Source organism: Trichoderma reesei (genome assembly GCF_000167675.1).
Source record: "Trichoderma reesei QM6a unplaced genomic scaffold TRIREscaffold_7, whole genome shotgun sequence".
Lineage (NCBI taxonomy): Eukaryota > Fungi > Ascomycota > Sordariomycetes > Hypocreales > Hypocreaceae > Trichoderma > Trichoderma reesei.
The window spans coordinates 1,360,349-1,373,384 of NW_006711154.1; the positions used below are offsets into that span (position 1 = coordinate 1,360,349).

The following is a 13,036-nucleotide window of genomic DNA, read 5'->3' on the forward strand; positions in this document are numbered from 1 at the left end:
ACCGTCCATGAACTTGGAATACAGACCCAGCACTTTCAAAAGATTGACATATCCTAGTTTGAGCATGAAATATCGGTGCAACGACGCGGAATCGCTCTAGTAACTCTTACAATTACTGACGCAACCTAGCGCTAGAACTACTGGAGCTCAACCCTTTTGGCGCTGTGCTCTTCATATGAGACGAGTCTCGCGATCCGGATTTGCTGAGTAAGTGGAATTGAAAGATATCTTGCGCGTGCCAGTGGCAGCAGTAAGTCATCGCAGTCACTGCTCCGGAATCCTTACTATGTTGTTGCGATTGCAATGTACGAAGAGGTAGCTTCGATTGAGCTTGCTTCTATCGACGCCGTGGCCAACCAGTTGGTGGAACATCAGCCGTTCAAACCGCATATCCGCCCTCAAACCAAACTTCGGAGGCATCTATACCCATGTGAACAGGTCCATAGTTCAATGGCGAATCGGACGCTGAAGAGTGCAAGCAACCCCGATTTGCTGGAAAATAGGCTTTGGCATCAGCGATTCATGGCTGGAGATGTAAGTAGTAATCATTGAAGCAAGCGGTGTATAAATTCAGCTGACGAGAGTTCAGACATTGCAAGTAGTCGACCTATTTTTGGTCTCTTACATGCATCAATTGGACCAAACGGTCTATCTAACAACATTGCTATGCTCTCGACCTCATCTCAGAGCGTGGTGGAAGAATTTGACCAGCCGAGATTCGTTTAAGCGATTCTTCAGCGACCTGAAAACTTATGAGTACCAACATGAGGCATCATTTCATCAAGGATTATGAGCTCAGCGCCCTTTCTTGGACTAATGCAGCCCTCTGCTCGCTAGAGACGTTTTGGGCGCTCTTGAGACTGTCCTGGCCGCCGGTGAATACGCCGTAGCAAAGGCTCAACGCTGTAACAGACTTGGGGAGATGGGGAGGGTGGGGGAGGGGGGGGCTGCTCTGTCCACGCCGAAATACACCAACACCGAAGGGCTCTAACCAGAGTATTGTGCGATGATTCGTACATGAAACTAAGCTTGAGTAAGGAATGACCGTTTAGCATACATTGGCAACTAACTTGACGGTTGTCCTTTCCTAAAGTGAACAACGGTTGAACCTCGAATCTAAGATGGGTGTGACTGGCCCAACCGACCAACTTCTGCCAGGTGGGGGACAGTGCTCAACCCCACAGTGCAAAGCATCGGGACATCGTTATTCCTGGGCTACCAAATCAAGAGTTCCTCTTCGCTCGTGTTATGCATCTGATCCATCTCCTACTTCGGAAATGTAGGTCGATACACGCGGGATGGGGAGAACATAACCATCATCCCGACATAACTCCGTGCCTCGTCCTTTCTATCAATGGAGACCCAAAGTCCAGCGCCCCTGGCATTGCCCAAGCCATTGGGCTTCGCCGATCAAGCATGCAAAGAATGCCGACGGAGGAAGTCAAAATGCAACAAGGGAATACCCACGTGTAACATGTGCCTGAGATACAGAAGGCACTGTCTATACGAAAAACACTCTCGAACTCCATTGACCAGGAGGTGAGCATCGATACGACATAAGCTTGTAGTGAGATGCCGTTTCAGTCTAATTCTCGTCGGTAGACACCTTACAGAAGTAGAAGAAAGACTAGAGCAGGCTGAGGCTTTGATCCGACAACTGCGAGCGGCTCTTCCTCAACATACTATTCTCAGCGAAGGATCGAACAATACCCCTGCCTCACCCAGCGAGATCTCTCATGATGGCACGCTAGCTCACAACAAGCGACAGCCAAGATTGACCTCAGAGGAGGCGGGGACTTCTTCACGTCCTAGACAATCCATCTGTAGTGAGCTGTCTGAGGATATGCCGCATACCCAACATGCATTGGCTTCAGCTATTGCCGAGGGGTTGGTATCTGATGAGACTCTTCTCGCAGGCACTCAAACACGAGAATCTCATGAGGATGCATCATCGCAGCAAGATCTAAGGGGAGCGGACCACTCAGAGAGTTTCGATCACCCTCAACACGTTGATTTTGAAAGCCCTCCATCAACAGGCGAATTCGGTTGGAACGAACACGAGCCTGTCGGACAAAATTCTCCTGGAGTGTCCATTGCGAGCGACTTGAACGATACAAGGCAGATTCTCGATGGCATGGCATCCTTGACGGTCTCCGAACAGCGTAGTGGCTACCTTGGCATTGCTTCAGGTGCGGCTTTCTTACGCCTCCTAGAGCCCGTAGGGTCCAGGACTGCCCAAGGCCACGCGCATGTTGAGACGGATGCCAGTATTTCCATTATCACACTTCCCAACTTAAACAGACACATCGCCGACTCGATGATCGATGCATACTTCAGGATTTACCACGTCAGTTACCCCATCGTTCACGAACCAACATTCCGAGCCCAGTACTCGGAGGTCATTCCAAGGCCCAACGGCCGATCTTGGTATATCCTGGCATATGTTATGGCGGCTCTTGGAGTGTATACGACTGCGACTACTCTGAACAATCTGGATCTGGATATCTTCCATCACACCAAGTCACTACTGTCCTTCGACGTGCTTGAAGTCGGTAGCTTAACAATGGTTCAGGCTCTGACGTTGATCTCGAATTATCAACAGAAGAGAGACAAGCCCAATGCCGCCTATAGTTACTCCGGATTGGCTGCGAGAATGGCCATGGCGCTTGGATTACACAAAGACTTCCAGGGATGGAAGATTTCCCCTCTAAGCATGGAAATTCGACGGAGAGTCTGGTGGACGCTGAGCATTTTTGACATTGGGGCTACCATAACATTCGGTCGACCACAGGTGTGCCCATTCAACGGTGTTGACATATCGTTGCCCATGAACGTCCACGATAAGGTAATAGGATTCTCAGTCTTTCTATACGTTATGGCTAACATCCACAGGATCTCACGGCTATGTCTGCTACTTTCCCCCCCGATCCACACGAGATCTCCGTTTACACGGCGGTCCGGACGCAGGCAAGGTTTCACATCGCCACCAATCCGATATATATTCGCATCATTTCCAAGCCTTTGCCTACCGCTCGGGAACTGCTTCTACTAGAGGACCAGTGCCTGGGACCATGGATGGAAAACACGCCATCATATTTCTCAGCAACAGTCTCTGTACCGCCCAAGCATGTATTTTCTCATTCTGTCATGCAATGGAGGTGGCGAAACTTCCGCATGATCATGTACCGGCCTTTCGTCATCCGGCGAGCGTTGCTTGCGCGCAGCGGCCGCCGAGATAACTCGAGTTCAGAGTCGCTTCAAGCCTACGAGCGATGCCTCAATGATGCAAAAGAGACCATATTATCCATTAGTGAGTTTTGGGCCACGAACGATCATATTCGTCTCTTTGCGTGGTATGCGTTGTAGGTTATCGCGGCGACCAAAATCTATCAGACGCAGTCCACTAAAACGTGCGCAGATATTTCCTTTTTCAAGCAGCTCTGGTCCCCTGCATCTGTCTCCAAAACGACCCTTCCTCTCCGAAAGCGCCTGACTGGCGCAATCAAATCGTCACCTCTCTCAAAGTCATGGTGGCACTGGTGCCTGTCAATCCAAGCGCCCGGAGATGCCATCAAGTCATTGCAAGTCTCTGCAGGGCGCATGTGAACTCTTCGACACCCCTTCCAGACGATGCCAGCCTCGAAGCTGCGTCGATGCTGCAACCAGAGAGTGTCTTTGGCGTTCACGATGAGGCATTTCGCCACACATCTGACGCCGACGGTGACAGGCCAATGATGTCTATGGATAACTCCCATGATCACATGGACGCCGTCTTCTCCATGATGTGGCCTAATGCGCTATTTGACACTGCAGCCAAGGAAAGTGATGATTCTTGGATGCATTTCTTAAATGGTGTCTAAATGCAATACGGCGTTTGATATATCGCAGCGGTGCTTTCTTCTTCTCTGAACCTTTATAGTAATATGTAGAGCTTCCCCCTGAGTGCCGTTCCTAAGCCATAAACACTGCGACTCGGGTATAAACATACTCTAGGCTGTATTCTCTTTCGTGTGGGGCTTTTTACCCTTGAAAGTTCAGAATTCTAAGAGTTTGTTTCTATGCTTTCTATCATCACATTGTATCTGCCCAGGCTTTTGGACATAATGAACTCGCCATTCACCAGATCGTTTGTCCTCGCTCGATGGAGTGCTTTCTCCATCGTTGTCTCAATTCCAGCGGCTAGATGCCGAAACGCGACTCGTTTACAGGCCAGTTCAGGCTCGACATAGACAAACCACTTCTCATCCACGAGATTTGCAATCTCATCCCATGGCGGCTCATCGCAGAGAAGATAATTTCCTTCCAGGATGCAAATATCCGCATCCACCTCTATGAGCAATCCATCTGATACTGGATCCTTGATTGCATGGTCAAAAGTAGGCGCAAGAATTGGCCGACGAGGCGCATCTGACTTGAGTTTTCGTATGAGGCTGACAGCTGCATGGCCGTCAAATGTCCATGGGGCTCCACGGCGTGCAAGGGCTTCTGAGGCATTGGGTAGTTTTCGTAGTGTGGCAAGCGGAAGGTGGAAACCGTCGGCAGATATGACGATAGCTTTGGGGTTGTTGCTTCTCGGGGACAAGGCGTTGATGATTTCAGCAACCTTGTTTGCGATTGTTGTTTTTCCGGAACCAGGAGGGCCTGCTACTGCGACAAGGAGCCGAGGCGGAGAGTGCGGGCTCCTGGTGCCGTTGGTGGTAGCCACGGTTGCCCTCAGTTCCTCCCACTTGCAGAGGAGGCAGTCTGCAAGCGATCTATACGTCTGGTCCATCTTGTGTTGTAGCTTGTACTACCAGGTAAGCCGCCGGATAAAAGGTGATATAGCTGATGCCGTATATAGCCCGTTTGTTTGCTCGAGGGTGCGGACACAGATGTCCGTACTCACTAGTTGAGAAACGCTCTGCTCCACTTCGCTCACGATCTGCCTGCTAGTAATGGCTTCACATGCCCCATCTCGATGGGCGACTGTCACCCGTCCCCACTCTTGGGGAAGATTGAATTGCCACACTGAGGTGTGCTTCTGCCACCACTCTATCACCCTTCCGTCAAGTACGAGTAATACCTAAGGTAATTACTCCGTAGGCAACCTTACCAGCAGAGGCCACCGTTATCAAAAAGTCCCGGACGACAGATTGGCAGGGACACATTGATCTTCATCTTACGTACCTACATTACCAGTTCGATCAACTAGCGCCACTTCTCAGCTGTTGCGGCTTGCACTCCTCGGCCGTGGAGTTTCCGATGAGGCGGTAAACAGATGTTACCCCATCAGCCCCAAGGTAAAGTGTCGAGAGCGTCTTGGCTGTTCCTTGAACTGCCATCTTCGTACAATGTGTTGAGTGTTGCTTGCTGCAATCTCCTCAATGTCGGGCATAATGTAGACTTGTACACTGAAGTATCAGTTATCACGTTCAACATCACGTCACGCCGCCCATACATCATTAGGGACTAGAGTGGTGGAAAAGCAGAAACCCTTCGAAGGAAAACAAATACTAGTTAACGGTATCACGAGCACCACCACTCACAAGGATGTTCCCCCTGGTGTTACTGATCTGGCATGCTGAGTTGTTCTGCCTTCCCCGTTCCGTCGTCCGACCCTATCTGACCTAAGCTGATCGTCAAGTGGAAGAATTGTTTCCTAGTTTGCTATATATTTCACGCCATACCACCGACGCATGAATAACTCCCATTTCGCAGCTGTCGAGGGCCGATCAGATACCTCCAAAGGCCTCTACTTGCCTGCATGACCTTGATCAAATCTCTGAAGTGGTCACGCCGAATATTAATCATCGCAAGTTGAATATGGTACTTATACTTCCACTGACTACCGATGGTAGCATTCAGTTGTCCACATCTCTCGGCTCCATCTTTTTCCATGCCTTCTCATACTCTTCAGGAGTCATATACTTGAACTCCGTCGGCCGTGTAATTGGCACAAATGGCTCTCCATGTTTCTCAAATTGTTCCAGCCGCTTCCTAGTCTCAGGCCGGCTGGCATTCACGCTGTAAATCTTGACTCGGTGGCAGCTGCTTGTGACATGCAGCCCCCAGTTCCAGCTATGGCGAACTTCCATTGGCTGCGTGTTCAGACTGTTGTCCCAGCAGCGGACGACGAGTTCTGTCCACCCTTCTTGATCGCATGGGACGGACGATGTCCAAGTTCTCCAGGCCCACTTGTGCTTTGGCGACATATTCTCGGTAGGTACGGAATACCAAGCCCAACCGCCATCCGAAGAGAGCTCGACACGTTCCGGCCAGCGGCCGCCGCCAGAGTAAGCCCACCCTGTAATGTTAACGTCCCGTAGACATTCCAGTGGAACACCATGATCCTTACCAGTGACTTCGATATGGCCATTGTGGACAACGACTTCCTTGTGCCACGGACTCATGATGGCGCTACTGACTGGCATCTCTTGGATTTGGATTCCCACTGCTCGTCCATTAGCCCAGAATAGTCTTCGTTTTGCAACCGAGTCACTCACACGTAGGCAATTGATTGTGCTTCCCGTACTGCTGCTGAAAGTACAGGTACTCTCTGCTCTGAACTGGGGCACGACTGGGGTGTTCGATAGCTTTGATGCGATAAAGCCACTTGACGCTTCTAGCCCCGATGTAACCCATGACCACTGCCCTCAGTGGAAATCCATGAATTTTGGGTAGTGGTTTACCGTTCATCTCCCAAGCAAGAATTACCTCATTTGCCCTCACCTTTGACCACGGGACAGAGACGACATAGTTCATACAGTCCCCGCCCTTGAAATATGTCTCTGCTCCGTAAAATTCAAGGTGTTTTGCCCCTTCTTTCAGGCCCCCGCAATGCTTGATGACCTTTTTGAGGCTCACACCAGTCCAGTTTGCTGTGCCGATTGCACCCTCTGCCCATGGAGCATTAATCATTTCGTCGCCTTCACCAGCATATTCAACAATTTGCTCAAGACGTCTGGTTCCGCTGCACTGAATTGTTACGAGCTTGGAAGTGCGTGGAAACAAGGCTTCGTTTTTGAGATCTTCCAGGGTGAGGACCGTGGGGGTGTTTACCAGCCCATCGAGACGAAGGTCGAATTCAACGACGTCAATGTCTGGAATTCCTCCACGGTTGCGCACGAAATGAAGTTCGTTGGGTGTGATGGTTTCTCTGGTGAGCAGGGTCTTTGGTGGCTCCCCATTGTAGGGAAACTGAAGGAGATGCAGCATGCCCGGATGTTTTTCCTGGGCGAAACGGTCAGCTAACAGTGCACTATTGTTTCATGGGAGTTGTCAGATGAAAATCACCTCAAGAACTGTCTTCCAGCTATCCTCAGGCACACTGGTGAGCGCCCCGCCAATTGCCTTGTGCCACAGCTTCCATCGAACACACTCGAGGACGGGGTTCGTCGCTGGGATTGGCGCAAGCTGGAACTCGGGGGGCGGGGGAAACTTGTACTGGGAGAATCGCTTGCGAGCTCTGGCCTTTTTCTCAGGGTAATCCTCCCACTCTACATAGCCTTTCCAGCCTTTTCTCTCTTCTTGAATGACAAATGAGGGGTCGTCGTCATTCGCGTCTGCGCGAAGCTCTGCTGAGTTTGTCACCGTTGGAGGCCGGGTATCAGTATGGATCTTGAGGTTGCTCTGGTTACGTAGACCTAAGCGGGCTGGATCCAACCCTTGCTCAAGACTCCATTCATTTGGAGGCTGTGTTGCAGTAATCAGTGCCTCCTCCCTTAATGCTCATGGATAGACTCACTTGGCGGCTAAGACGCTCCCTATGTTCAAAGTCCATTTCGGTATTGGTAATCAAGGGAATAGCCGATAAGGTGCTTCAATAAAAGCTTTGGAAGGAAAACTAATCCTCGGGAAACGACTACCGCTTTCCCTTGGTATACATATATATATATATATCTATAAGAGAGATAAGTAAAGCATCAGCTGGGAAGATTTCACCCTCTGCGGGGTCGTGTTGACGTTCTGATATTCATATCTATCTGCAAATGTTACGTCACTATGATTGAATGTAATGCGTACCCAGAGGCTATTTTATGATCCATCACGAAGTTCACGAGGTTCGCTTTGGTGATGTGTAATTGGAAGAGATATATTGCTAAGGCAGCTATCGCGGAGAGCATCGAGATGGGCAGTTTTGACTGGAGGGTTCTGTAAGAACTGGGTACGACGTAGCGATAGCATGTCAACCCTTACCCAAAGAGTCCAGGAGGCTTGTGGCTTCCGTTCTTGTTACAAATTGGGTAAGCGATGCGAACCGCCGACTCCAACCTGAGAAGGCGGGCAGAGAAAATAGTAGGGACCCAAAGTCGGTACGCGCAATATAGAATGTGAATAGTAAGAGCCTCTAAGGCATAGAAGCTAAAACTTGATACATATTCTCCTTTTCACGGTAGGTACCTAATCAGCCATGTTACTTACCAAAAGATTCCCTCTATCTGATATAGATCCCAGCTTACTAGCACACTGAAATAGAGCCACACGCCCTCGGCAGTTAGACCTCAAGACAAACAGCGGGTTACTCATGTAAAGACGTTGGGAGAGGTTACTAAGATTATTGTAGCAATATCTACACATCTTAACCTAAGGTTGCTAAAAGCGAGAAATCCAAAGTCTTTGGCTCCCTGTGTAGATGTCTCCAGGACAATCGTCCAAGTTTCAACTATATGTGATCGCTCTTCACTTGTCACCCCCTCTTCCAGATGGCCAGTATATCTAGAATCCAGGCAAACATTCCTCGGGCCCTCGCGGTAGCATTCAGAAGCCACAGATATCGTTTCACAAACGTCTCCACCTGATCGTAGTCGTGCGCATAACATTCCCAGATAGCCCGAGACTGGTCGACATCTTCCTTCAATAATGCGCCGCTTCCCTCACCGACTGCCTCAACAATATCTTGAGCCTTCAATCGCGGACCAATAACAAGTGCTCGACCAACTATTGATTCATCGGCGACTAGGCGTGTTGCTGCATCAATGACATCGGGGACAGACCCCGGCCCGGCAGAACCAGATAGGAGAAGAGCCTCTGCGACCGTCGGTAACATGCTGGTCTGCGCGGTATAGTATGGTGCAATCATATTCACACGTATACCCCTCATGGAAGCAGTCCCACGCAGTGAACGAAAGAGTCCCAGAACAGCATGTTTACTTGTGGTGTACTGACTTTGGCCTGGAAGCGGAATCAGTGATGCCACAGAGCCGACAAAGAGAAGGCATCGATCTGAGCGTTTGTTCCGTGGAAGATGATAAAGCGCAAGGTGTGAGGTGAAGATGACTCCTTTGACATTCACGCTGAGAGTCGCTGTGTTGGGCTCAGGGAGTTTGCCGTTCGCCAACTCGGGATTTTCAAATTCGGTCGCCTCCCCTGGAAGTAGAACCCCAGCATTGGGAACCACGACATCTATGGCCCCATGCGGACTTGCCGCGGTCGCGGTGTCGAACAGACTGACCTGAGATTCCCAGTCTGTGACGTCGCAATGCCGAAACTCGAAGACCGCCTTTGGGTATGCTGTTCGAAGGGAAGCCACAAGCTCTTCACCAGCAGTGTCGGCAACGTCTCCGATGACAATGTTGGCGCCATGAGATGCCCAATGGCGAACCATGTGTGCGCCCAAGCCATTAGCACCACCAGTGATGAGAATCGTCTTGCCCTTGAGGGTTGTTGGGTCATATGGATTGCTAACATCAACCGGCAGCGACTGCTTGATTGTCTGCCGGACGTCACCCATCTCGAGCGGGATTGACACGATTCCCCCCTGACACGTTAATAATCAGTTTTGTGACCGAGTACAGAATAATTCGAAGGTTACCTAGAGGCTACTGAAGATGTTGGGAGGGCAACATTGATCGGGCTTTGGTGAGATGCAGCTCTACCGTTAGCGCTTATAATAGGATCTAGAGCATCCAATCGTTATTGTCCTATAAATAAGTAGTGTGAGGGGCCCTGAAGAGGCAGGCTTGGCAGATTGAGACGTGAACACGACGGCGAATCATACCTATTATGGTGCGGATAGAGAGATAAGCTGAGTTGGAGAATGAGAATTGTGAACCATGCAGGCTGTGGAAGAAAAACACCAGACTAGCTTACACACTCTACCTACCTAGGTATACATATAGTGCCTACTACTCTTACCTACTATTACTACTAATGTTTATAAAAGAACTAGGTCTTCAATTTCTACTACTATCGCTATATATCTCTATTTTACTACAGTATGTTGAACAAATCCCAGTTGATATAACTATACCAGGTAGACTGAGGTATAGAAATCTAGCGTTAGATGAGGTCATTCCCGGGCTTTCTTTCCACGGCATGCCATGATCACAGAGCATACGATGTGGACTTCGGGAAACCAATAATACTACGGCTTTCGCCACCTGTCGATTTTCATAATTTTCATAAATTTACGTGCTGCACTGTGACCGGGCTCGGCGCCAATGTTGCAGAGACGCTGGAACGCTATGACAATTACGCCGCCACCTCTGCTTCTTCCGAGCTCGTCCGGGCTGACCCCGACTTCTCGCGGAGCTGTGGCTCAAAATTCTGATGCTCCTTCCGGGAGCTGATGAGACGGAATATCTCCGCATTGTGCGCCACGGTACAGATAAAGCAAACTATTACATTAGCTCCGGAGCTTGAACTTTATCCTCTCCTCCCAACCCTACCTACCGTTCTCGTTCTCACGTAGGTGATGCATCCACACTTCCGCTGTTGTGCCTTCATCACGCTGCTGTAGACGATTTGAAGCGCAGGTTTTGACATCACATGAAGACAAACCTCTACGGTAGTAAAGGAAGAGCATCCACAGAATTTTCCGAGTTTGCATCTCACTCAGCTTATTAAGTGAGGTACAGGACTTTATGACGACTTATGACAGTGGCATAGCTCTTAAGTGGACAGCAGCTCGGACATTCACGGACCAATCCTCAACCTACGGGTATGCCTCACCAGTAATGACATCTGACTATCTTAATTCTAAGCGGATTGTTTATTAAACCTTTAACTACAGAACAATCTCAACAGCAGTATAAGTTCATTTCTCTCGTTAATAATATGATAAGCCGGCCATTACGGTTGCTTGGTGGTCCGTATCCCAGCCCCGGATGTATACCGCTGTTGAGAAGATATAGGGAGCCAGCCATCCGTCTTCCTAAAACATGACTGCACCATGCACCATGCAGAGTGGAAGCACATTCTCTTTCGCTGACGAGTAGTACACGGTAATCACCTCTACCGAATCTCAATTTGACACTTGTTTCACCATGTCTGAGCACAGGCGCTGTATCTCTATCCAAACAACTGATGGAGTCATTCTGAAAGGGTGGTTCTTTCCAGTTCGTTCGGGAAAATATCCATGTGTGATCATGACGCATGGGGTACGTCGAGCAAACAGTCCACACTGGACAGACACTCACCCATGATGATGGCTAGTCATGTTGATTGACAGCATTGCGTGTAGGTTTCGGCGCTCAAGGAGCATTATCTTGACCAAATCGCAGTCGAGCTTCAAGAGGCGGGCTTCAACGTTCTCCTCTACGACAATCGTGGTTTTGGGGAAAGCGGCGGCCGCAGATATGATGTCGACCCTATCAGAGCGCAGGACGACTATGTCGACGCTTTTGACTACGCCGCAACTCTTCCTGAGGTTGACCCTGGGCGGATTGTAATTTGGGGGGTGAGCCTCTCCGGGGGAGTTGCCATATCTGCCGCGGCCATTGATCGTCGAGTCAAAGCGGTTATTGCTGTTGTGCCATATGTATCGGGAGAGCTTTTGATGGGGACAGGCCAGCCATTCCTCGATATGGCCCAAAGAGACCGTGCCAAAATCGTCAAGGGTGGAGAATGGCCTCTCACGGGTGTCGTTGCCTCATCTCTTGAAGAAGCAGAGGCCGGAACTGCTCCCGTTATACTCCGAGATGCAGTGAGTTATCGCTTCTTCGAAGGCGCCGCTGCCCACGGCGGCAATTGGGACAACAAGATCACCACAATGAGCCTCCTGAGATTACTACGATTTGAGCCTATCCGTTATATTCATCGAGTAGCCCCAACGCCGCTGCTTATGGTCGTGGGAGAAAAGGACGAAAGATTACTCTCGCCGCAATTGCAAGCATTTGGACTGGCACGAGAACCAAAGCAGCTCCATATCTTGAAGGGTGGTGATCATTTCAACCATTATCAAGGTGAAATAGGCGCGGAAAGCCTAAGAGCTCAGATTACATTTCTGAAGCAAAATGTTTAGCTCAGACACATAATACATGGCGCTTTTTCTGTTCTTGTTCCTTAATCTTCTTCCCTTCGTCTCTCATGTTATGAAGCCTTCTTGATTTATCTTTTATGGCTGCTTGTAAACAATTTTTTTGTACACATCTGTCTGTTAATGGTCACGTCTATGGTAGAATAAGTAACAACGTGATCTATTAGCTCTTGAACAGCGAAAAGGTAGAGAAGCCCTCGAAAGTTTACCACTATAAGCGGATTTGACTGCATCACTCTGACTACCTAAGGGAGAAACAGCTGGTGGATGATGTTTGGAAACTTCTGACAGCTTGCCCTCGAACAAGAGAATTGAATACTGGCAAGTGTTGTTTGCGTGCATCATACGAAGGGGCGTTTTAAGTATGTCTGTGAACTCGGTAAGAAAAGCGCTCCGCAACCGAGAATCTTGACAACTACGTTCATCATCTGCTAGCAGCTCAATGCACTGCGTTGCCTTTCTATACTTGACTGGGGGCCTCATATGCGAAACAAGCTGTTTCTTTTGCGCGCATCATTCGAAAGATAGTTGGTATTACAGAACTAAAATATTCTCGTCATTCTTGCATGTAGAGCTCTTGGTGCAATGCACATCCGTGACAAGGCTGGAGTCTGTCTTCGAGGCAGCCAAAAAGTGAAGCATTTGGCGAAGTCTTCAACGTCGCTCATTATGCAAGATGCGAGCCTTTGCGCCAAAGGAGTTATCGCCATGTTGGCACACATCGTCTCTTTGGGCCTTCATACTCTGCGTCACCTCAATCCTTGCTTCAAAATCTTCTCAATAGGGTTGAAGAGGTCGGAT

At 49.4% G+C, this 13,036-nt stretch overlaps 5 protein-coding genes across 5 annotated transcripts; 2 read left to right on the top strand and 3 right to left on the bottom strand.

The window, feature by feature from the left end:
- Window positions 1-1,408: 1,408 nt before the first annotated feature.
- Window positions 1,409-3,680, top strand: TRIREDRAFT_47479 (uncharacterized protein; the record flags this gene model as incomplete). Its single annotated transcript, XM_006964377.1, has 5 exons — window positions 1,409-1,539; window positions 1,603-1,833; window positions 2,119-2,845; window positions 2,893-3,362; window positions 3,419-3,680. Coding segments are annotated over exons 1-5 (1,755 nt in total), but the record flags the coding sequence as incomplete, so codon positions are not given.
- Window positions 3,681-4,042: 362 nt separating this feature from the next.
- Window positions 4,043-4,771, bottom strand: TRIREDRAFT_60018 (uncharacterized protein; the record flags this gene model as incomplete). The annotated part of the gene is made up of 1 exon (XM_006964732.1): window positions 4,043-4,771. The coding sequence occupies one exon, from the start codon at window positions 4,769-4,771 to the stop codon at window positions 4,043-4,045; it is 729 nt and encodes a 242-aa protein (XP_006964794.1).
- Window positions 4,772-5,840: 1,069 nt separating this feature from the next.
- TRIREDRAFT_106695 (uncharacterized protein) lies at window positions 5,841-7,759 on the bottom strand (the record flags this gene model as incomplete). The annotated part of the gene is made up of 4 exons (XM_006964733.1): window positions 5,841-6,430; window positions 6,483-7,209; window positions 7,273-7,671; window positions 7,724-7,759. The coding sequence occupies 4 exons, from the start codon at window positions 7,757-7,759 to the stop codon at window positions 5,841-5,843; spliced, it is 1,752 nt and encodes a 583-aa protein (XP_006964795.1).
- Window positions 7,760-8,665: 906 nt separating this feature from the next.
- Window positions 8,666-9,709, bottom strand: TRIREDRAFT_60052 (uncharacterized protein; the record flags this gene model as incomplete). Its single annotated transcript, XM_006964734.1, has 1 exon — window positions 8,666-9,709. The coding sequence occupies one exon, from the start codon at window positions 9,707-9,709 to the stop codon at window positions 8,666-8,668; it is 1,044 nt and encodes a 347-aa protein (XP_006964796.1).
- Window positions 9,710-11,243: 1,534 nt separating this feature from the next.
- On the top strand, window positions 11,244-12,220 carry TRIREDRAFT_106697 (uncharacterized protein; the record flags this gene model as incomplete). Its single annotated transcript, XM_006964550.1, has 2 exons — window positions 11,244-11,357; window positions 11,441-12,220. The coding sequence occupies 2 exons, from the start codon at window positions 11,244-11,246 to the stop codon at window positions 12,218-12,220; spliced, it is 894 nt and encodes a 297-aa protein (XP_006964612.1).
- Window positions 12,221-13,036: the final 816 nt, after the last annotated feature.